General features: G+C 48.7%; 1 protein-coding gene across 7 annotated transcripts in view; it reads left to right on the top strand.

Annotated features, from left to right (window-relative positions):
- LOC148143074 (uncharacterized) overlaps positions 1–21,434 on the top strand; it is a 312,271-nt gene extending 290,837 nt beyond the window's left edge. For 3 of the 7 annotated variants that reach the window (XM_087974000.1, XM_087973998.1, XM_087973997.1), the window contains exons 2-3: positions 5,110–5,218; positions 19,256–21,434. In XM_087974000.1, the coding sequence (XP_087830126.1) occupies positions 19,663–20,883 (1,221 nt within the window). In that variant the 5' untranslated portion in view covers positions 5,110–5,218; positions 19,256–19,662 and the 3' untranslated portion in view covers positions 20,884–21,434. Of the gene's footprint in view, positions 1–5,109; positions 5,219–5,934; positions 6,181–12,071; positions 12,391–19,255 lie in introns of those variants that run through there. The other 4 variants (XR_015751095.1, XM_087974002.1, XM_087974001.1 and 1 more) reach the window with 4 other exon arrangements.
- Positions 21,435–25,081: the final 3,647 nt, after the last annotated feature.

The raw sequence follows: 25,081 nt of genomic DNA, 5'->3' as shown, positions 1-25,081 counted from the left end.
AATCCCGGAACAGGTATCGGTCCTGAATGCTCCCCCAACAACCCAGGAAATACTTGACACAATCAGGCAACTTCAGAGCAGTAAGGCACCTGGCCCAGAGGGCATTCAGGTTGAATTTTACAAAGAGTTCACAGGAGTATTAGCTGGCCCACTTATGGACATGTATAACTACTCATATAAGTCAGGGCTGCCTCCTGCCTTTACTAAAAAAGATGAATATCTCCCTTATTCTCAAAAAAGGAAAGGATCCAGAAGATTGTGCATGATACAGACCAATATCCTTGCTAACTGTAGATTTTAAAATTCTCTCTAAAACATTAGCATTGAGGCTAGAGAGGGCCAGTAAAGAGGAGCAGACTGGGTTTATTAAGGGCCGTAGATCATCTAATATTAGAAGGGTCTTGAATGTGAATCAAGTCTGTCATCAGGAAAAAATACCAGGAATAGTAGTCTCATTGGACGCGGAGAAGGCATTCGACAGGGTTGAATGGTCATACCTGTTCTATACATTGGAAAGGTTTGGCATTGGAAATGTATTTGCCAAATGGGTCTCAACACTGTACAATGATCCCAAAGCAGTTGTGATCACCAATGGATTAGGCTCAGGTAGCTTCAGTGTGGGTAGGGGCTGCTGTCCGGGATGTCCTCTCTCTCCGTTGCTATTCACGCTAATAATTGAACCACTGGCGGAAGCGATAGGGGCTGACTCTAATATAACGGCCCCCGAGGGTTGGTACAGGTAAACATAAAATTACCCTATATGTAAATGATCTCCTTTTTCTTAGTAATCCTCTGATGTCCGAGCCCCTCTCCATCCAAGTTATTAATGCATTTTCAGGCTACAAAATTAATTTTTCAAAATCAGAGGCATGCCTCACTAGTATGTCCCACTTATTGGACCGATCCCACTTCCCCTTTCGTTGGTTTCTGGAGGGTTTCTTATACTTGGGCATTTTTATTACCCCAGTATTTGGCCAGCTATCCAAGGCCAATTTTGTGCATCTATTGGAAAGGGTAAGACAGGACCTTTAACGTTGGGGAGACCTTCCAATTTCCTGGCTAGGTAGAATAGCCCTAATTAAAAAGAATGTCTTGCCCCGTCTCTTATACCCTATGAGAATGCTTCCGGTGATGCTGCCGAGGACGGCACTCCGCAAATTGTATGGTTGGCTGGGTTCTTTCATCTGGAATCCTAGACGGCCCCTCATTAAGTTAAGGAAGCTACAACTTCCACAGGCAAGGGGGGAGGGCTGGATTTTTCAGACTTTAGGAAGTCTCAGTTAAGCTACATAGCTGATTGATTGCGGGTCAGACATGACCCAATCTGGGTGGACATCGAGGCTTCTCAAGTACAGTGCCCTCTTATTAACCTCTTATTTTTAGATCAGATGAAAATCATTACGAGCCACTGTAGAAACCCTACAATACTCAACACAATTAAAGCTTGGAATATAATGCAGCAAAACGAGGGTAATTCACAAAAAACATCCCCCTATACTCCTATAGTGGGGGCATGGGGTTTTCAATCGGGGCTTATAGATGCCACATTCAAATCCTGGAGATCCAGCAGTATCTCCTGTTTAGGGGATCTGTTTGAGAAGGGGGTCCTGATGTCTTTTGAACAGCTGCATCAGAAATTTGGATTACCTAACGGAGACCTCTTTCGATACTTCTACATTCGAGACTACATACAGAAGATGACTGCGTTATTAGATGTTCTTTATAAATCAGATAGACAACGTAGATTGTTGTGGCCAATGGGTGTACCCTCGGTCAGCACTCTTTATCATTTATTACGTGATGATGTGTCGGAAGACATGGACCGTCTGCTTAGAACATGGGATCAGGATTTGGGGCTGGAAATTTCTACAGAAATGTGGAATGACATCTGGGAAAATGCCAAAACAAAATCTCCGTTTGTAACAGAACCCAGGCCATTCAGTTAATGATACTTCATAGGGCCCATATGGCCCCGGAACGATTGGCAAAATTTAGGAGCATCTGCAATGCGTCCCAAATGTAAAATAGAGGTCGGCATTCTTACACACCGCTTATGGACATGCCATAAGATCCTCAAATACTGGACCGAAGTAGTAAACGCCCTGACAGAAATCTTGGGAATGGAAATTACAGTAGATCCAGTATCTCCTCTTCTGGGCTTCTCAAGCTTACCTTCTGTGGATGTGCACGGGAGGAAATTATTTTCCATTCTCTCCTTCTATGAAAGGAAAAATATCTTGGTAAACTGGGTGGCTGAGGGCCCTCTAGGACTTCCAAATTGGCACAGATTAATCATGGAATGTATTCCTCTTGACTTCCTTACAAATATGGTGCACCAAAAAACTGAATTATTGTATAAAATGTGGCAGCCCTTTTTGAATTACGTAGATACAGATATTTCGGCCATTCTTTCAAGGGCTTTCATTTAGTTGAGGTAACAGTTCTGGCTGGTCCCTTGGGAGAGGAATCCCGCATGAATATGGGTTTTATTACAACTTATGTTAACTCATTACGAGCATGTATTTCACTACTTCATTACCATGTTATCCTTCTTTCTTTTGACTAATGTAAGATATTTGATCATACACTCTGGTTAGTTATAGGTTAGATTCGTAGTTAGTTGAGTTTTGTCTTTTTCTTTTTTATATCTCTTTTTGTTTCACAAGTTTTGGCTATTTATTTAAGATTTAATTGTATATTAGTGTTCGTACTTGTGCTTTTTTACTTGTAAACTGGTAAAAACATGTTAAATTTTCAATAAAAATATCTTTTTTTTTAAAAACGTGCATCTGTACAGATGCATGAGTAGGGGGAGAGCAGAGGGATACAGATTCAGGAATTGTGCAATAGGTTTAGACAGGGGATTTGGATCGGCTTAGGCTTGAAGGGCTGAAGGGCCTGTTCCTGGGTAGTAAATTTTCTTTGTTCTATGTTGAGGTTGTGCAGGATGTTGGTGAGGCCATTTTGTTTAGAGTACTGAGTACAGTTCTGGTCACCCTGTAATAGGAAGAATATTATTAGAGACGGTTCGGTAAAGATTTACTTTGACGTTGCCAGGAATGGAGGGTTTGAGTTATAGGGAGAGGCTGGGATTTTTTCACTGGAATGGAGGAGGTTGAGGGATGACTTTAGTGAGATTTAAAAAATCATGAGGGGTGAGGGTAAGGAGAATAGCGAGGAACATGCGCGGTTATGTAGAGTCAGGGGTGGGGAAGTGAAACAAAATTGTGGCTCTCCCCTTTTTTCCTCCTTTTGGCTTTGGCCAGTTGAATCTGTCCGGAAGGGGCCTGGTCCTCCTGCCAATCAGAACCCCAGCCATTGTCTGAATGCGGAAGTTCAACCATGAGCTTCTGAAGTTGCTGTTGCTCCTCTCTCTCTGAATGAAGATTGAGCTTCAGTCCAGACTGCAACTTCCTTTCTCTGTTTAACATCTGGGAGTACCGCACTCTCTTTTCTTGCCCTCTTTCCCATTTCTTTTCTCATCCTTGGGTTCAGCTGTTGGTTTGTAGGAGCTGAGGGAAAAAGAAAGTCAATTGAGGTGAAGGGACAGACTCTGGAAAAGGTTGGTCTAGATCTGTGCCTGTTAATGTTTGACAGGCTTTGTTTCCTGAGCATGACACATTTACTTGTCTGGCAAAAAAGGATGGCCTCTTAATCCATGTTGGGGATGGAAGTGGATTATGCTGTGGGTGACTTGCTCGTAGTAGTCCAATAAGTAATCATGACACACAAACCGTGAGTTATTGACTGTTTATTTGGAACTCACGGGGAGAGCCAAGTCGACCTAATAGTCTCAAGTCACTCTGACGAGAAACAGAGTTGTGTGATTCTATAGGTTACAATCATTTAACAATTAGCAAACTGTTAATTGCAGGAAATTGAGCAAACTGAGACACTTTACCCAGCGATGTAGTGTCTGGACAGTGTTGGTTAGTAGCTGATGTGTACAATAGGTCCTTGCAAAGAGAAAGATATTCCCATGCAAGGAAAGAATTTGTTTATCAGGTAGCAGTACAGCTGCAAGGCAGACTGTCTCTGTTGAGTCTGGGAATTAAGGGGAGCTGGGACAATGGATAGATCAGCCCTGATCTTAATGAATGGCAGAGCAGGCTGGATTGGTCAAATGGCCTACTCCTGCTTCTATTACTATGAAACTGTAACCCTGCATTTCCCATGGCTAACCCACCAAACCTGCACATCCCTGGACACTGTGGCCAATTTCGTATGGCCAATCCAAATCGAGGCCAGTGAGCAATGTAGTGATGTGGAAAATGAACATCAGAGAACAATAGAAAGGGACAAGGAGAGTAAATGTATCAGCAATCGAACCTGGATACTAATGTCACAAAAACTGAAACGATACATGGTGAGTCTGAATGTGTGCTGCATTGTAACAAAAGTGAATGAATTAACTGCACACATTGAAGTGAATAATTATGGTCTGAGACTCCTCCCAGAGACATGGCTTCAGGATGGCAAGGATTGGATCCTGAATATTGAGGTGTAGTCAGATAGGAAGCGAGGTAAAGGCAGAGGGTTGGCACTGCTCATCAAAGCACTGATCACACGGTAGTCTGGTGTCAGCTCGGGTTTCAGGGCCTGATTTCTCTGATCTCCCTGTTCCCACAGAGTAAGATGTCGGTCTGTTCTCAGCTTTGCTGGACTTCTGCAGAAGCTTTCACGCCTCTTTTACAGCTTCCAGAACAAGAAAACATTCAGTCAATCGAAAGCCACACCACAATCTACCAGAAATAGGGCTCACCCAGGATTCTGATAGGGTCCTACTTGAGGAATTCTCTCTCCCTTCAATGTAACTATTAGTATTGGGGCAAAGTAACTCGTGTGTCAAATCGTTTAAAGCAAGGTAGTCAGGAGAGGAGACCTTGAGCAATTAACTAGCTTTATTCATTGCCATTGGGGAATACCTCTTAGTTTAAAACAAAGTCCGACGTATTCCAATAAAATACAGAATGTTACAAGTTTTATGGTAAAACACAAGCCCCACTCTCCATTAATTATGCAACTGAGGGGCAGTCGTAAGGTTCACATACATTGTCGAGACCTACATTTCTTAATGTCTACAAAACTGAATGTTATCTTATGCTGCAGGTTCAGCGAGGCTCGAATTACCGATAAGGGACAGAGAGAACCAATCCATCATTCTATGAAGCAGCACAGTCTAATGGCTTGAAGAGCAGAGACAGCCTGCAGCTGCAAGGTCAGGCTATCAAACCAGAATTCCTTAGCCAGGGCTCAGATAGCATTATGTTAACAGGCTACATTTTACTGCAAACATTGCTTCGTGACAAAATGGCTTCCATGCAGTTTTGTCAATTTTGATCAAATTCTCCCACAATCCCTATTTTTTATTAAAAAGAAGAGATTGTGGGTGTCAGCAAAAAGGGGGATTATACCCAGAGCCAGGGGGATTGTCAGGGGTTGGTGCTTGGAGATCGGACTGATAGTCCTCGGGTTCAGTAAGGACAGGGGCAGAAGGCTCCAGGGATTGGGAATCATCATCAGGAATGGGAAATCTCAGCAATTGGGAGATCGCTGGAGAGGAGGGCCACATCAGAGACGAGCACAGGATTGTCTGCGGGGTGACTTTGATTTCCAGTCGAGGAGTTCCAAAGGCAGGGGAAAAGAAAGCTGCAAGTTGCTCAAACTCCATAAGGGGTCGCTTGGTACGAGTTCAGGATGGATAGGGATATGGGCACATACCTAGCAGCTAGAGTGGTTGACCTAAAAAAAAGCATTATAAAAAAGTATTAAACTGTAATTCCTGTTTACTAGAGGTTATCAGGCCCAATCAAACATAGTTAGTGAAAGAAAGATAAGGAATAGTGCAGTGAAAGGCAGAATGATCAGGCTGAGCCATTAACGGATGAAGGCTGAAGATGTGTCTCTGACGGGGGTCTTCTGGTGTTCCTCCAGGAGGTGGCGCTCGTTTGCATTGTGTTGTGTGTGTCCATGCGGCCTCCCCTTGACCTTGATATCTGACCGGGAACCAGCAGGACGAGGAACGGGCCTTTCCATCTCAGCTCCAATATGCCCCAGTCCTAATGCTGAGGCTTGGCGTACCCATGAATGTAAACTCTGAAGAGTTTTGGTTAACTGATGCAAATATTTACCACTTGTCCAATATTAGAGTGTCAGCTGTTTGTCATTGGGATGGTTAGATTAATCTACTAAATACATCTACTCTTATTAGACAATATTCATAACAATGTACGTGAGGTGATTCTATGAAAGCAAGTTGTAGACAGGGAAAAAGGCTGACCAGGCAAGGAGGTGGTTAACAAACACACTCTCTCTGCCTGCCTGCGGCTCTCTGTCTCTTTTTTTTCTGTGTCTATTTCCATGCCTGCGCCTCTCTCTGCCTGCCTGGCCTCTCTCTCTCTCTCTGCCTGCCTGCGCCTCTCTCTCTCTCTCTGCCTGCCTGCGCCTCTCTCTCTCTCTCTGCCTGCCTGCGCCTCTCTCTCTCTCTCTGCCTGCCTGCGCCTCTCTCTCTCTCTCTGCCTGCCTGCGCCTCTCTCTCTCTCTCTGCCTGCCTGCGCCTCTCTCTCTCTCTCTGCCTGCCTGCGCCTCTCTCTCTCTCTCTGCCTGCCTGCGCCTCTCTCTCTCTCTCTGCCTGCCTGCGCCTCTCTCTCTCTCTCTGCCTGCCTGCGCCTCTCTCTCTCTCTCTGCCTGCCTGCGCCTCTCTCTCTCTCTCTGCCTGCCTGCGCCTCTCTCTCTCTCTCTCTGCCTGCCTGCGCCCCTCTCTCTCTCTCTGCCTGCCTGCGCCTCTCTCTCTCTCTCTCTCTGCCTGCCTGCGCCTCTCTCTCTCTCTCTGCCTGCCTGCGCCTCTCTCTCTCTCTCTCTGCCTGCCTGCGCCTCTCTCTCTCTCTCTCTGCCTGCCTGCGCCTCTCTCTCTCTCTCTCTCTGCCTGCCTGCGCCACTCTTTCTCTGCCTGCCTGCGCCTCTCTCTCTCTCTCTGCCTGCCTGCGCCTCTCTCTCTCTCTCTCTCTGCCTGCCTGCGCCTCTCTCTCTCTCTCTCTCTGCCTGCCTGCGCCTCTCTCTCTCTCTCTCTGCCTGCCTGCGCCTCTCTCTCTCTCTCTGCCTGCCTGCGCCTCTCTCTCTCTCTGCCTGCCTGCGCCTCTCTCTCTCTCTCTGCCTGCCTGCGCCTCTCTCTCTCTCTCTGCCTGCCTGCGCCTCTCTCTCTCTCTCTGCCTGCCTGCGCCTCTCTCTCTCTCTCTCTGCCTGCCTGCGCCTCTCTCTCTCTCTCTCTGCCTGCCTGCGCCTCTCTCTCTCTCTCTCTGCCTGCCTGCGCCTCTCTCTCTCTCTCTGCCTGCCTGCGCCTCTCTCTCTCTCTCTGCCTGCCTGCGCCTCTCTCTCTCTCTCTGCCTGCCTGCGCCTCTCTCTCTCTCTCTCTGCCTGCCTGCGCCTCTCTCTCTCTCTCTCTGCCTGCCTGCGCCTCTCTCTCTCTCTCTCTCTCTCTCTCTGCCTGCCTGCGCCCCTCTCTCTCTCTCTGCCTGCCTGCGCCCCTCTCTCTCTCTCTCTCTCTCTCTGCCTGCCTGCGCCTCTCTCTCTCTCTCTCTCTCTCTCTCTCTCTGCCTGCCTGCGCCCCTCTCTCTCTCTGCCTGCCTGCGCCCCTCTCTCTCTCTGCCTGCCTGCGCCCCTCTCTCTCTCTGCCTGCCTGCGCCCCTCTCTCTCTCTGCCTGCCTGCGCCCCTCTCTCTCTCTGCCTGCCTGCGCCTGCCTCTCACTCTGCCTGCCTGCGCCTCTCTCTCACTCTGCCTGCCTGCGCCTCCCTCTCTCTCTGCCTGCCTGCGCCTCCCTCTCTCTCTGCCTGCCTGCGCCTCCCTCTCTCTCTGCCTGCCTGCGCCTCCCTCTCTCTCTGCCTGCCTGCGCCTCCCTCTCTCTCTGCCTGCCTGCGCCTCCCTCTCTCTCTGCCTGCCTGCGCCTCCCTCTCTCTCTGCCTGCCTGCGCCTCCCTCTCTCTCTGCCTGCCTGCGCCTCCCTCTCTCTCTGCCTGCCTGCGCCTCCCTCTCTCTCTGCCTGCCTGCGCCTCCCTCTCTCTCTGCCTGCCTGCGCCTCCCTCTCTCTCTGCCTGCCTGCGCCTCCCTCTCTCTCTGCCTGCCTGCGCCTCCCTCTCTCTCTGCCTGCCTGCGCCTCCCTCTCTCTCTGCCTGCCTGCGCCTCCCTCTCTCTCTGCCTGCCTGCGCCTCCCTCTCTCTCTGCCTGCCTGCGCCTCCCTCTCTCTCTGCCTGCCTGCGCCTCCCTCTCTCTCTGCCTGCCTGCGCCTCCCTCTCTCTCTGCCTGCCTGCGCCTCCCTCTCTCTCTGCCTGCCTGCGCCTCCCTCTCTCTCTGCCTGCCTGCGCCTCCCTCTCTCTCTGCCTGCCTGCGCCTCCCTCTCTCTCTGCCTGCCTGCGCCTCCCTCTCTCTCTGCCTGCCTGCGCCTCCCTCTCTCTCTGCCTGCCTGCGCCTCCCTCTCTCTCTGCCTGCCTGCGCCTCCCTCTCTCTCTGCCTGCCTGCGCCTCCCTCTCTCTCTGCCTGCCTGCGCCTCCCTCTCTCTCTGCCTGCCTGCGCCTCCCTCTCTCTCTGCCTGCCTGCGCCTCCCTCTCTCTCTGCCTGCCTGCGCCTCCCTCTCTCTCTGCCTGCCTGCGCCTCCCTCTCTCTCTGCCTGCCTGCGCCTCCCTCTCTCTCTGCCTGCCTGCGCCTCCCTCTCTCTCTGCCTGCCTGCGCCTCCCTCTCTCTCTGCCTGCCTGCGCCTCCCTCTCTCTCTGCCTGCCTGCGCCTCCCTCTCTCTCTGCCTGCCTGCGCCTCCCTCTCTCTCTGCCTGCCTGCGCCTCCCTCTCTCTCTGCCTGCCTGCGCCTCCCTCTCTCTCTCTCTCTCTCTCTCTGCCTGCCTGCGCCCCTCTCTCTCTCTCTCTCTCTCTCTGCCTGCCTGCGCCTCTCTCTCTCTCTCTCTCTCTGCCTCCCTGCGCCTCTCTCTCTCTCTCTCTCTCTGCCTGCCTGCGCCTCTCTCTCTCTCTCTCTGCCTGCCTGCGCCTCTCTCTCTCTGCCTGCCTGCGCCTCTCTCTCTCTCTCTCTGCCTGCCTGCGCCTCTCTCTCTCTCTCTCTCTCTCTCTCTGCCTGCCTGCGCCTCTCTCTCTCTCTCTCTCTCTCTCTGCCTGCCTGCGCCTCTCTCTCTCTCTCTCTCTCTGCCTGCCTGCGCCTCTCTCTCTCTCTCTCTCTCTGCCTGCCTGCGCCTCCCTCTCTCTCTGCCTGTCTGCGCCCCTCTCTGTCTCTGCCCGCCTATGCCCCCCTCTGCCTGCGTGCCTCTCTCTCTCTGCCTGTCTGCGCGTCTCTCTCTCTGTAACACTCTTCAGCTTTCTACATGTCTCAGTTAATAGTTGCCCAATGTGTCCTGTATGCCAAATTCATTCATGTCTGGACATCCTGAAGCGAGCAATTATAGTTCAGATTTCTACTCGCCAATTAAAACTAACATTGGGCACTCAAACAGATCGGGGGCACCTTGAAGCATGCCACGGACCTCAGTGTGGGTCCTGGGCTTATCAAATAGGGTTTCACCTCTCGTAACCCTGGGGTAAGCAAATTCATTATTACTAACTTTGTAAAGCACAAGTGCTCTCAGCAACATAACGTCAGGACACGAGGACCCTGTTGAGTTCTCTCACTAGTATCTTGTGACTGAGTAGGGAGAATTGTATCATCATTTCTAACAGCATTTTTGTCCCTGGCCAGCTTTCCCCTTTATTTTGGACACAACAAAAGCAGCAACCACCCTCTATATTTCATCTCTCAAAGGATATCGGCCGGTGACCTGGCAGGACCCGGGTATCTCCTGCCTGACTCGCCAACTGTGGGGGATGGAAATAAAGGCTCATGTCAGGAAAGAATTTGTTTATCAGGAAGCAGTACAGCTGCAAGGCCAACCATCTCCGCTGAGCCTGGGAAACACGAGCTTTAGCAAGCAGACACTAAGCTGAGATTCAAAATGGTTTCCAGGCTGACAAAATGGCTGACCAAATCTAACAATTCTCCCACATCATCGCAGGGAATAAAACAAGAAAAATGAAACAAAATTAGAAATAAGTAGGGGATCATGCTTAATGTTGGTTCATTACAAAGTAAACAAGAAATACAAGTCTCCCAGGATTCGTATGGTGCCCTACTTGAGAAATTCTGTCCAACAAGTTTAATTGGAAGCAGTAGCTTTCGGAGTGCAGCTCCTTCATCAGGGGATTGTGGAATATAAAATTGTAAGACACAGAATTTATAGCAACAGTTTATAGTGTGATGTAACTGAAACTATATATTGAAAAAGACGTGGATTGTTTGTTAAGTCTCTCATCTGTTCGAATGACCATGATAGTTTCAGTTCTTTCAAATGTAAATCACAAAACCTTTTAAAATAGTTAAATCCTCAAGTGAACTTTACCAATTGGTGTCGTGTCAGTCCAGATAATGTATTGAAGGTGTGAGCTCCCCTGTGTGAGACTGTCTGTGGCACAATGGTTAAACTGATTTACAGAATCTTACATGGAGTCATGCAGTTTTTGAGCAAAGTAAGACATAATTCTGCAAGTACGAATTCACCCAACAAATTTGTGTGTGTGTGTATGGGGGGGGGGGGGGGAGAGAATGTATATTTGCAGATACATTCTATGTGCATTTTTTTTAAGGAAAAATCTGCAGGCAGTCAATACATGTAATAGTTTGTAAATTCGACTTTGGAAACAGAATCAGTCTGACTCAAGATTGGGATACAGGCAGACTCTGACCTCACACCTTTAATGCATTGTCTGAGCTGAGATGTGAGCTTTTGCTATAAAACCTTGTTATCTCGAGAAGGTGACAACAAGAAGTTCTGGGGTTTACATTGTAATGATATCTGCAAATCTGCAACCTATTTGAAAAGGTGGAAGACTTAACAATCCAGGTTTGTTCAATATACCATTTCAGTGGCAGGACACTGGAATGTTTTGCTCTAAATTGTGTCTTAGGATCTTATCCTCCACAACCACCTGATGAAGAGGCAGCACTCCAAAAGTTACTGCTTCCAAAGAAGCCTGTTGGACGACAACCTGGAGTTGTGTGATTCTAGAATCTGGTTTCTAGTATCTGCAGTCCTTGTTTTTACCGAGTTGATTTTAACCCTACAGCGAATCCTCTTGCAAGGATGCCTGCCTTGAAGAAGTTTTCCTCCTCTCTCTATGAGAATCTCAAGGAATCCCTCTCCCACTGCAACTTCCAGGTCATTTCCTCTGCCCTGAAGCTCTTCAACCATGTCCTGAAACAGACTTGCTACCACAGCCACATTTGCTTCCTCAGTGCTTGTCTCCGTAACCAACTCATCCTACACAGATTCCGGACCACCTTTAAACCAGCAGAGTTCGGATCCGAACAGGCCACTCCATCCTCCTGTCTGACCTATCACCTTCATCCCCACCCCTATTCATCCATTGTACTCTTTGCTACCTTCCCCCACCCTCCTCCCTGACCTATCCCCTCCATCCCCACTCCCATTCACCTATTGTACTCTACGCTACTTTCTCCCCACCCCCACCCTCCTCTCATTTATCTCTCCACCCTGCAGGCTCTATTCCTGATGAAGGACGTTTTCCTGAAACATCGATTTTCCTGCTCCTCGGATGCTGCCTGAACTGCTGTGCTTTTCCAGTACCACTGTAATCAAAAGTGGATTGGCCATGTTGAATTACCCATAGTGCCCAGGGATGTGCACGTGAGGGTGAATTGGCCATGCTATATTATCCATAGTGCCTAGGGAGTGGAGGTTAGGGTGAATTGGCTGTGCTAAACTACCCATAAGCGCCCAGGGATGTGCAGGTTAGGGTGGATTGGCCATGCCTAAATTACCCATAGTGTCCAGGGATGTGCAGGTTCGGGTGGATTGGCTGTGCTAAACTACCCATTGTGTCCAGGGATGTGCAGGTTCGGGTGGATTGGCCATGCTAAATTAGGCATAATGTGCAGGTAAGGTGCATGATTCAGGGTTAAATGTAGGGGAGTGGGTGTGGGTGAGTGACCCTTGGGAGGTTCGATGAGGCCGAGTGGCCTGCTTCCACACTGTGGGGATTCTCTGAAGGGAGGGGTTTTTTTGGAAAGTGTTTTCTCGTCCTCGTCTGCAGCAGGCGTGGCGCATGCGCGGTGCGGCGGCCCGCTGTTGGCCATGCCCCGCCCCTTCAGCTGTCACTTTTCCTCGCCCCGCCCCTAGTTTCTTTGTGACATCACAACGCGGAAGTTGCCCTGTCAGTTTCAAAGTGAATCTCCCGCCCTCCTGACGACTGTTCATCCTGGGAGGGAGACAGAGATGGGTGGAGGGTAAATTGGTCACTTGTAGCAACGAGAGTGAATGCAGAGAGGGAGCAGACTCCGCAAACTCAGGTATGTGTCTTAGTTAGCCAGGTGGGGAGGGACTGAAGGATAGAGATTGGGAAGTGGGAGGGCTGGATATCTTTTCTATTTTTATTTTTAAAATGCACCCGATTCCCACCAATAACTGCAACAGGTACAAGTACAGCACATGCAATATTCCTCATTGCAGCTTCAAGCAAGTTTTGCATCCTCTGTTCTTCCTCCACTTTGGCTCCGCACATTCAGCTTCTTTCCCTCATCCACATTCCTCCCCCCCCTCGCCCTGATACTCCAAGCTGACCCGCAAAAGATCGGTTTGTCCCTCCATTCTTTCCCGGTGGCGCCCATTACTCTTGTCTATTTCTTGCCTTATCCAGCCTTGTGCGTGAACAAAGTGTTAGCGTATATCCTCTTTCACTGCCAGCTACTTCCTTGTTTCCGAAAGCAACATTTCCTCCCATTTTTCGCCGACACTGAGCCTTCTGACCTCCTTGATTGTGTTTTTTTTTGTTTTTGCAGAAGCAGGAAACAGATGATTATAACTTTGTACGAGCATATCTAGCTTAACCTACACCCCCTCCCCTCACAGCACCTTATCTGTTTGTCTGTAACATCTACCATTGTTGGCAGGCACATTTCATGTATGCACATTTTAGCTAATACAAAAGCAATTATATATTTCCTTCACATAGCTTTCATTCTTGTTAACTCCACTCTTGGCTGAAACAATTATACCCTGGCGTTAGTTCATTTACCTTGCAGAAGCAATTATGGTTGCAGAAGTAACACTGCTTTACCTATATCCCACAGGGGTGACCCTACAACCTTGTATAAAATAATATGGGGCATGGCAAGGGTAAATAGACAAGATCTTTGATCTGGGATTGCTCATAGGTTTAGGGTGAGATTTAAAAGAAACCGAAGGGGCAACTCCTAAATACAGAGGGTGGTGTGTGTAAAGAATGAGCTGCCAGAGGAAGTGGTAGCTGCTGATACAATTACAACCTCTAAAAGGTATATGAATGGGTATATATTGGGAAGCATTTAGAGGGACATGGGCCAAGTGCTGGCAAATGGGACTAGATTGATTTAGGATATCTGGTCAGCATGGACTGAAGGGACTGTTTCTGTGCTGTACATCTGTGATTCTGGCTTGCCACGAATGTTTGTCACATCTGTATGTTCAGTTTCTCCCTGGTGTTGGTGTTAACGCCTTGTTGTCTTATTTTGCTCCCCACATCCTGGGGACATTAACGATTTCCTATCTGGTTGTTCTGATCTGGACTGCCGTCCGGATCTTCAGATTTCTGGGATTGGTCAATAAACACACCTGGAAGTGACTTTGTCAATCATACAAGCAATAGTTTATTCTTTGATATTGCTGGGTCGGTAGACTCTGATCAGCCCAGAAGGATTAGATTAATTCCCAACAGTGTGGAAACAGGCCCTTCGGCCCAACCAGTCCACACCGATCCTCTGAAGAGTAGCCCAGCCAGACCCATCTCCCTCTAACTAATGCACCTAACATTATGGGCAGTTTAGCATGGGCAATTCACCAAACCTGCACATCTTTGGATTGTGGGAGGAACCCACGCAGACATGGGGAGAATGTGCATACTCCACACAGCCAGCCCCCTGAGGCTGGAATCGAACCTGGGACCCTGGTGCTGTGAGGCAGCAGCGCTAATCACTGGGCCACCGATGAGTACTCCCAGAGTGCCAAAAGAATCCGCCAACTTTTACAGAGTTTGTATAGAACTTATGTACATTGTTTAGAGTCAGACATTGAGCATGATCACATAGTAACAACCAATCAGATCCCGCAAGGTCCTCATGCATTTTTGACTTAGCCTAGGGCGTCACGGTGGCTCAGTGGTTAGCACAGCTGCCTCACAATACCAGGGTCCCAGGTTCGATTCCAGCCTTGGGTGACCGTCTGTGTGAAGTTTGCACATTCTCCCCGTGTCTGCGTGGGTTTCCTCTGGGTGCTCCGGTTTCCTCCCAGAGTCCAAAGATGTGCAGGTCAGGTGTATTGGCCATGCTAAATTGCCCATGGTGTTAGGTGCATTAGTCAGAGGGAAAATGGTTCTGGGTGGGTTACTCTTTGGAGGGTCAGTGTGGACTGGTTGGGCCAAAGGGCCTGTTTCAAACTGTAGGGAATCTAATCTAATCTATCATAATTTCTTGTAGACAACTTGTTCTTGGAATCGTATTTGTCGTGTCTGGTGGTTAGGATTAAACTGTTACTTCTGCGATTGATGGTTAGGTTCAAATTTGCAATTTTTTTTCACTGGATTGACATCAGTCTGTGGTTTCTTGTTTGTTCTGAGTCGTGAGTATCTGTCTGACTCAGTCCCACCGAGTGAGCCAAGCAGAAGCCATTTTGTCCGACCTCCCATGTTAAAGTGGAGATTTGAGGTGGCCCTTAGGAATCCTTTGAGAACTCAGACCTGTAAAGCCTCTCTCTTGGTTTGTCCTGGAGATCATACTCTTTGGAAGCCTGGAATAAAAATCTCTCATCAATTCAATTCAATTCAATCCATAGTAGATAAGCACTAAGAGTTAATTCTCTATGGGATTCAACAGCCTCAGCCCTAAAATGGTCTCTCTCTCTCTCGTGTCCTTTTGAACTCTCAAGACAGCAAAGATTTATTTTGTGAATGCCCCGCTTGCAAGAGGTAGTAAGAATCCATTATAATGGACAAGATCCACCCATTAATTACACAGCTATGGATAGTACCGAGTCTTGTTTCAGGGTCAGATTCAAATACTATCATTCATTTCACAAGGGAACGGCTGTGAATGTTATCACTTGGTGTCCTGTTCACACAGATTCACCGATGATAAAGTAAACGTTCTTAATTGCCTTACAGCATCTTGTTATCGCTTGGTGAGCCCAGGTGTCCCTCTCTTTAAGTTCTCTCCTCTTTCTGAGCCTTCCTGCCTGTTTATTTTCTAGTGCAGTAAATGTATTCAATAATTCAGCATTACATTTTAGTCTGAATGTTGAAAGACAAGTTTTAAGGCTATAGACTTTATCACCCAGATGCACACACCCTCCTTCCTCCCTTTGATTGCACCGCGATCACTGAAAGAGAAGGCTCGTCCAAACAAATGCCCTTCAAGGTGGTCCAGCCATCAACATCCTGCAGAGCAACACCACCATCTTCGCAGCTCATCTGGTCATATTTATCATCGCCATCGACACGTGTGGGTGAACCATCGGATCGCAAAAGCAGGATCTTCTGGGGCAAATCTATATCACTAAGGGACCTCATAAGCCTAGCAATTAAACACCTAACAATACCAATACCGACAAACAGACATAGCTAAATTGCTAAGCCAATTGTACCATGAGCCCGATCTGCAGTTTCCCCAACTGGTCCCTTCAGTCATTCTGTCAAGGAATACCTGGATCTCTTCTTTTATCTTAGTTAATATTGCCAGTGAGATCAGGAATGCCTATAGTGCATTTATCTTGGACAATGGTGCAGACCTCACCCTCCCGGACGAGTATATAGTCTAAGGCATACCGATTCTGCATAGAGTAAAGACACAGGTCTGATAATCCCAGTTTACTCTGTTCCAGAGCCTCTTTAATCTTATTTCCTTGAATGGTCAGGCCGCAAAAGAGGGAATTGCGGTTCTGTTGACTTGTCACCCCTGCCGATCCTTCCAACCCCAGGGTACTCTGGATTCCCCAGCCTATCGGGTGTCCTGTATTGTCACCCAGTCCCTTGGGATCCTTCCAGTTGGAGCAAGGTTGGCTGAGACCGACCGCTGCATCCTCCTCAGATGGAGGTTCCATCGACTTGTCCACTGGCCAGGACAAGGTACTGTTGTGGGAACAAGGACTCCGATAGTGACCTTATGAGGGACATCTTTGCCATCCAGGACAAGGAAATTGGTAGCATTACCTTAGCTGAAGAAATAATAGTCTGGTTTGGTGTATATTAGGGAGAGTTTGTCAAACTAGATTACTGAAATGTTACAGCAGGGGGTCTGGTCAGGTCTACAGGAGTAAAGGGTCGACGTTTTGCAAGAGGAGTTGCTTGAGCACTGTAAAAATGGGCCAAGTGACTTGAGCACTCGCACTGTATAGGAGACAATGGTTCTCAGAATGCTGTTCCCATTGGGCTCTCCCTCAGCTCTATTGTACATGGTCTTGGTGACAGTATCAGATTCTGAAAAGAGAAAAGGCCTATAAATGCGCAAGGGAAGGATTCCGTTCCAGGTCCATGTGCCGCATAAGGCCTGCTGTACCCCAGCCAGTGTTACACCAGCTGTTTGTATACACAGACCCGAGGTATTGGAAAGTGATATTTCTCTTCGCAGGGTCGACAGTAGGAAGTCTGACGAATAGAATGGAATCGGGGACTGGGGACGGGGCAAGTAAGTCATCTCCCGATAGAGAGGAGTAACATACTACTGCCTCTGGGGTGAAGAGCGTTCTGTGGGCCTGTATAAATAAGTTGTTTGTGGATTGAGGAGTTTCCCCTATCAGGCTTCCCTTTTCTCGAGTTGGCCCGTCCTGCAAAATGGGATGGTGTTCCTGGGCGTCCTTAAAATATTTACCATAATAACGGGGTTGATCATTTTTATCCTCACTAGGCTTGCGTCTGCAGGTAAAATAAAAAAAAACATGATAAAGACATGGTAACTCCCACTGATTTCTACTGGCCAGATGGACCATCTGGTCTTTCTGATGTAAGAGTCCATTGCAATAATCAATCGTCATCACGTTCCACACGTCAAAGGCGTCTGGTCCGGTGCACTGGACGACATCTCCTCAGCATGGGTGGTGGATAATCTCTGATCATTCCTGGTCGCATCCATACTTAGTGGCTTTCCCCATCAGGATGTTGTACGTGATCAGAAAGGTGAGGAGATAGGCGATCCCCCACATGTCCCTCCTCCTAGTTCAAGTATCTGTAATAAGATTAACATTAGAACAACAGCAAGATTCAAAAACCCAACCGGACAGGGTCCACTCCTTTTGTTGGGGTTCCAGGATTCTCTCCTCCTCTTCTCCACTTTTGATTTGGTGCGGTCAATCAATTTACAATGGTGCAGTTGCACCCAAGCTGAGCGCCCAGTGACTGTGACCGCCATAGGGGTGGGAAGTAAAACCTGGAAGGGGCCATCCCAACGAGGTTGGAGACCTTTGCCAGTCCAGTTCTTGACGAGCACCAACGAACCAGGCTCTACCCATGACGAGGCTGAAAGGGAGGGAACATTGCTGTAGGCCGCACGCTCCTGGGAGTGAAAGGCACACATAACATTGGTTAGAGCAAGAACATAACCAATGATTGCTTTGGTCATGTGGTGGAAGTGGACTCAGAAGGGAGCCGAATCGTTCCAAGGGGTACGGAGGCAGTGACCAGAGAAACTCTCAGCTGGAGACAGTCGTGTCTTGCCCACAGACATGGATCGCATCTGGAATAAGGCCACAGGGATTAGCATAACCAGGAGAGGCCACACTCTGCCATTAATTTGGCAAGTTTAGTCTTGCATCTGGTTAAAACATTCAACAATGCCGGCCGCCTGAGGATGATAAGCACCATGCAGTTGCCGACAAATACAAAGCTGGGAACAGAGTTCTCCGTTAATATTACCTACAAAGTGTGGTCCATTGTCCGAGCCAATGCACGCAGGTATACTGAAGCAGGGAATTATTTCCTTAAACAAAATCTTCGCCACAGTCTCAGCAGTAGCGTTAGGAGGAGGTTAGGCTTCAATCCACTTACAAAAGACATCAGCAATAAGCAAAACACATTTATAGCAACTCAACTCATTTCTACAACTCAATGAAGTCCAGTTGAAGTGTCTCCAAGGGACCCTCCAGCAAGGGAGTTCTCGTAGAGATACTTGAACTAAGATGTGGGGGATCGCCTACCCACTGACCTGTTTGATCACGTACAACATCCTGATCGGGAAAGCCACTGACTGAGTATCGATGCGATCTGGAATGATCTGAGATTATCCTGGTGTCATTTGGTGCACCAGATCAGATGCTTTCAACATGGAGTCGCTTGAGCAATGGCGTGAGCTGCCAGAGGAAGTGGTGGGTGCTGATACGATGACAAGTTAAAAGGCTCCTGGATGGGCATATGAATATGAAGGGTTCAGATGGGTCAGGGCCAAGTGATAGCAAATGCGACTGGAGTCATAGAGATGTACAGCACAGAAACAGACCCTTCGGTCCAACCCGTCCTTGCTGACAAGATAGCCAACCTAATTTAGTCCCAGCTGCCAGCACCCGGCCCATATAGGGGCCAAGTGATGGCAAACGTGACTAGATTAATTTCGTAAATCTGGGCAGGTTGGGCCAAAGGGTCTGTTTCCGTGCTGTGTGATTCTAATTGTCTTCAGTGAAAGCAGAAGTGTGGTTGTGAAGGCTGGACTTTCAGAGCATGTTTTGCCCTGACTGGGAGCAGAAGAGTTTGACTGAAGTGTGTCAGTGTTAATGCCTTGATGTCTCATTTTGCTCCCACCTTCTCTGGGTCATTAACCATTTTGTGTCTGGTCCTTCCTCAAGAAGCTGCGTTGCAGGTTTACCCTGAATTGACACTTTTTTTTGCTTCCCAAAATCAGACCTGCTCACTCTCAGCAGGATCCCAGTGTTGTGAAAGATATTAACTTTCAGGTGGAGGTATCCAAAATTCAGAGAGATGTCAGTCTTGATGTTTTTGCTTTTTCTGCCCCTGTCAGATCCTGAATCAGCACCTACAGGGGAATTAGTTAGAGCGGAGTGAGAACAGAGGGGGAAGAGAGTGTGGGATGGTACTTTCAATTTTGTGGAATAACAAAAGAATATTCCACAGCAAGTATAATTGCTTGTTCTGAATTTCTACCCTGCACTGACAGTGATGACTTTTGTAATCTCTTTTTGCAGAGTATTTGAAAATCTGAAGAGGGAAGTTTCAAAATCAACGGATGAAGGGCTTATGCCCGAAACATTGACTCTCCTGCTCCTCGGATGCTGCCTGACCTGCTGTGCTTTTCCAGCGCCACATTTTTCGACTGACTCTCCAGTGTCTGCAGTCCTCACTTTGATGTCAATGTCTGACAGTCACACAATCCATCGGGACCACAACGATTTTTGACTGTGATTTCTGTGAGAGGGATCAACGCTTTTTGGTTCCTGTTTGAGGACGTTTTCAGCATCAGTGGGACTGGACGAGAGACCCCACTGTTGCAGCGCACTGTGCGTGGAGCCTGAAACAGTTATACGGCCTGGAAAGGGGATTTCACGGCAGGGAGGGGCTCTACACTTGTTTGTGTGCAGCTGAAGCTGTGGCCATGGAGAAACCTGAGGAATCCCGCCCTGTGGGGGAACCGTGGAAGTGTGGCGACTGTGGGAAAGGCTTCCGTGTCCCGTCTGCCCTGGAGACTCATCAGCGCAGTCACACCGGGGAGAGGCCATTCCCCTGCACTGACTGCGGGAAGGCCTTCAGACATTCCTCCCACCTGTTGGCCCACCAGCAGTACCACACGGGGGAGAGGCCCTTCAGCTGCCCTGAGTGCGGGAAGGCCTTCAGCAATTCCTCCACCCTGCTGACCCACCAGCGCACCCACACCGGGGAGAGGCCGTTCACCTGCCCTGAGTGTGGGAAGGCCTTCAGCAATTCCTCCACCCTGCTGACCCACCAGCGCATCCACACGAGGGAGAGGCCGTTCACCTGCTCTCAGTGCGGGAAGGGCTTCACCTGCTCCTCTCACCTGCGGAGCCACGAGCGGGTCCACACCGGGGAGAGGCCCTTCAGCTGCCCCGAGTGCGGGAAGGCCTTCAGCACTTCCTCCAACTTGCTGACCCACCAGCATGTCCACACGGGGGAGAGGCCATTCACCTGCTCTCAGTGCGGCAAGGGCTTCACCTGCTCCTCCACCCTGAAGAGCCACCAGCGGGTCCACACGGGGGAGAGGCCCTTCAGCTGCCCAGAGTGCAGGAAGGCCTTTACCCAGGTCTCCACACTGCTGACCCATCAGCGGGTCCACACGGGGAAGAGGCCCTTCAGCTGCACCGAGTGTGGGAAAGCCTTCAGCACTTCCTCCAACCTGCTGTCCCACCAGCATGTCCACACAGGGGAGAGGCCCTTCAGCTGCCCAGAGTGCGGGAAGGCCTTTACCCGGGTCTCCACACTGCTGAGGCACCAGCGTGTCCACACAGGGGAGAAGCCCTTCAGCTGCATCGAGTGTGGGAAGGCCTTCAGCACTTCCTCCAACCTGCTGACCCACCAGCGTGTCCACACTGGGGAGAGGCCGTTCACCTGCTCTCAGTGCGGGAAGGGCTTCACCTGCTCCTCCAACCTCCAGACCCATCAGCGGGTCCACACCGGGGAGAGGCCCTTCAGCTGCGCCGAATGCGGGAAGGCCTTTAACCAGGCCTCCCACCTGCTGACCCACCAGCAGGTCCACACTGGGGAGAGGCTGTTCATCTGCTCTCAGTGCGGGAAGGGCTTCACCCGCTCCTGCAACCTGCGGAAGCACCAGCGAGTTCACGTGCCATCGCAGGGGGATTGAAGGAGTGACGGCCGAGTGCCATTATCGATTGGAATATCAACCCGGTTCCAGGGACTCCCGGGTTCGAATCCTGCCACGACAGATGGCAGAGGGAGGGGGTGGTGCGGGGGAGAAAGCCCCCATCTGATTCCCTCTCTCCCTTGTTAGGGAAGGGAACCGCCATTGTGGGAAAGGATTCACTCAGTCGTTCCAGCTGCATCCTTTACCCGGTCTGGCCTACACGTGACCCCACACCCACAGCAGTCTGGTTGACTCTACACTGCCCCTTCCTGACAAAGGAGTGGGGAGAAACTTACTTGGAGACAGGGTATGGGTTGAAATTGCTGAGTGAGGCAATACTTCCTCCGGGTTACGGCTGTACCAAGGATCCAATTACAAAGGGACAACTTGGTGCTGGCAGTAAAGACAGTGAGGGGGGTGGGACAGGGGAGGTGTGGTGTGTGCACTTTCACCTTGAGCTGTTCAAAAAGCAACTGCTTTTTCTCTGGCTTTTTGCAGGGGAATCTGAAACTGTAACAAAGTTGGGTTGCAATAAAGGTTACCTGAACTTACCACCGGGCTCAGACTCTCATTGAAAGCTTTGAGCTCCAAGAGGTTTTTGTTTTAAAGCTGCTCATTTCTTTCCGCCTCCTGCAATAAGTTTAGAACATAGAACAAAGAACATAGAACAATACAGCGCAGAACAGGCCCTTCGGCCCTCGATGTTGCGCTGACCTGTGAACTATTCTCAGTTCGTTCCCCTACACTATCCCAAAATCAACCATGCGCTTATCTAAGGAATGTTTAAATCTCCCTAATGTGGCTGAGTTGACTACTTTAGCAGGTAGGGCATTCCACGCCCTTACCACTCTCTGCATAAAGAACTTGCCTCTGACATCTGTCTTAAATCTATCACCCCTCAATTTGTACAGGTTGTAGGGGGACTTGGATAAACTGCAGAATTGGGCTGAGAGGTGGCAAATGGAGTTCAATGCAGCTAAATGTGAGGTGATTCACTTTGGGAAACTGACGTCACCATCCTAAGAAAAAGTCTTTCACTGTCTCCCCTATCTAATCCTCTGATCATCTTATATATCTCTATCAAATCCCCTCTTAGCCTTCTTCTTTCCAATGAGAACAGACCCAAGTCTCTCAGCCTTTCCTCATAAGACCCTCCCTCCAGACCAGGCAACAACCTGGTAAATCTCCTCTGCTCCTTTTCCAATGCTTCCCACATCCTTCCTGAAATATGGGGACCAGAACTATACACAATATTCCAAGTGTGGCTGCACCAGCATTTTGTATAGTTGCAGCATGATATTGCAGTTCCGGAACTCAATTCCTCTACCAATGAAACCTAATACACTGTTTGCCTTCTTAGCAGCACTATCCACCTGAGTGGCAACTTTCAGGGATCTATGCACCTGGACTGCAAGATCACTGCCTTCCTGTTATTCTTCCCAAAGTGAATCACCTCACATTTAGCTGCATTGAACTCCATTTGCCACCTCTCAGCCAAATTCTGCAGTTTATCCAAGTCCCCCTGCAACCTGTAACATTCTTCCAAACTGTCCAGCACTCCACCGACTTCAGTGTCGTCTGCAAATTTACTAATCCATCCACCTATGCCTGTGTCTAAGCCAATTAAAAAATGACAAACCGCAGTCGTCCCAAAACAGATCCTTGTGGCACACCACTAGTAACCGGACTTCAGGCTGAATATTTTCCATAAACCACCACTCGCTGCCTTCTTTCAGAAAGCCAGTTTGTAATCCAAACTGCTAAATCACCCTCAATCCCATGCCTCTGCATTTACTCCAACAGCCTACCATGTGGAACTTTATCAAAGGCTTTACAGAGGTCCACGTACACCACGTCAACTGCCCTACCCTCATCTACATGCTTGGTAACCTTCTCAAAAAACTCTGAGGTTTGTGAGACACGACCTGCTCTTGATGAAACCAAGTTGACTATCTGAAAATAAATTGTTGCTTGCTGAATGATTATAAATCCTATCTCTAATGTTCCTTTCCAAAAGCTTTCCTTCAACAGAAGTAAGGCTCACTGGTCTATAATTACCTGGGTCATCTCTGCTGCCCTTCTTGAACAAGGGCACAACATTTGCAATCCTCCACTCTGGTACTAAACCTGTAGACAATGACAACTCAAATATCAAAGCCAAAGGCTCTGCTATCTCCTCCCTCGCTTCCCAGAGAATCCTTGGATAAATCCCATCCGGCCCAGGGCACTTGTCTACTTTCACTCCTTCTAGAATTGATAACACCTGTGTGCAACTAACCTTGATCTTTTCGAGTCTAATATCTTGTACCTCATTCTTCTCCTCTGCAATATTCTCTTTTTCCTGAGTGAAGACCGATGAGAGATATTCATTAACACCTCTCCAATCTCCACAGGGCCCACACTCAATTTCCCACTTCTGTCTTTGATTGGCCCTATTCCTACCCTAATCATCCTTTTATTCCTCACATACCTATAGAAAGCTTTAGGGTTCTCATTTATGTGTTAAAGACTGCTCATGACCCTCTTTGCTGTTAACTCTCTCTTTAAATCCTTCCTAGCTGATCTGTAACTCTCCATCGCCTCATCTGAACCATCTTGCCTCATCATCACATAAGCCTCCTCCTTCTTTGTAACAAGAGATGCAATGTCTGTTGTAAACCACGGTTCCCTTCCCTTATCACTTCCTCCCTGCCTGACAGGGACATACCTATCAAGGACACATCTGTTCCTTAAACCAGCTCCACACTTCCATTGTCCCCATCCCCTGTATTTTGCTACCCTATTCTATGCATCCTAAGTCTTGCCTAATTGCATTATAATTGCCCTTGCCCCATCGATAACTCTTGACCTGTGGCATGTTCCTATCCCTTTACATTGCTAAATGAAACCTAACTGAATTATGGTCACTCTCTCCAAAGTGCTCACCTTCCACTAAATCAAACACCTGGCCTGGTTCATTACCAAGCACCAGATCCAGTGTGACCTCCCCTCCTGTTGGCCCTTCGACATACTGTGTCAGAAAGCCCTCCTGCACACACTGGACAAAAATTGATCCATACGACGTACTGGAATGAAAGCATTTCCAGTCAATGTTGGGCAAGTTAAAGTCCCCCATAATGACCACCCTGTTCCTTTCACTCCTACCCAGAATAATTTTGCTAATCCCCTCTTCCACCTCCCTGGAACTCTGCGGAGGCCTATAAAAAAACTCCAAGCAGTGTGACCTCTCCTCTCCTGTTTCTAACCTCAGCCCACATTACCTGAGTAGACGAGTCCTCATCAAAAGTTCTGTCAGCCACCGTTATACTATCCTTGACTAACAAGGCCACGCCTCTCCCTCTTTTACTGCCTTGGCTGTTCTTAATGAAAGATCAAAACCCTGGAACCTGCAACATCCATTCCTCACCCTGCTCTCTCCATGTCTCCGAAATGGCCACAACATCCAAGTCGCAGGTACCTATCTGTGCTGCAAGCTCACCTTCCTTATTGTGGATACTCTGGCATGGAAGTAGACACACTTCAAATCACTTCACTGTCTGCCAGCACATTCCTGTGACCCTGAAATCCTGTCCCTGTCCTTCCTACACTCATCCTCCTGTGCATTGCAGCTACACACCCCGGTTCCCATCCCCCTGCTGAGCTAGTTTAAACCCACCCGAATAGCACCAGCAAATTCCCCACCCAGGATATTAGTACCCCTCTGGTTCAAGTGAAGACTGTCCTGTTTGTACAAGTCCCACCTTCCCCAGAATGAGTCCCAATTATCCAAAAACCTGAAACCCTCCCTCCTGCACCATCCTTGCAGCCAGGTGTTCAGCTGATATATCTCCCTATTCCTTGCCTTGCTATCACGTGGCACGGGTAACAAACCAGAGATAACCACGCTGTTTGTTCTAGCCCTCAGCTTCCACCCCAGCTCCCTGAAATCCTGCCTTACATCCCTATCCCTCTTTCTGTGGGAGATTAGGAATGTTTTTGCGGATGGGTGAGGGGGTGTAGTAGGGGGAAGGGAAGCGGAATTCTTGTAGCATGTAGCATACAAAAGGCTAAGACTTTAATGAATATAGAGGGTCTTTTAAAGAAAATAGTTTTAAGCTAGGGAATAACTTTAAAGTGTTGTAGTTGACCACAAAAAGAAGCAGCAGGGGTATTTCACAATAAACCTGAAGTAAAGTGATTCCGCAACTTGTAAACTGAA

This window comes from Chiloscyllium plagiosum, unplaced genomic scaffold (genome assembly GCF_037043375.1).
Source record: "Chiloscyllium plagiosum isolate Xiang-an unplaced genomic scaffold, Cpla_swu_hap1 HiC_scaffold_27, whole genome shotgun sequence".
NCBI classification, from domain to species: Eukaryota; Metazoa; Chordata; class Chondrichthyes; order Orectolobiformes; family Hemiscylliidae; genus Chiloscyllium; species Chiloscyllium plagiosum.
This window is presented reverse-complemented; position numbering and strand designations above follow the sequence as displayed.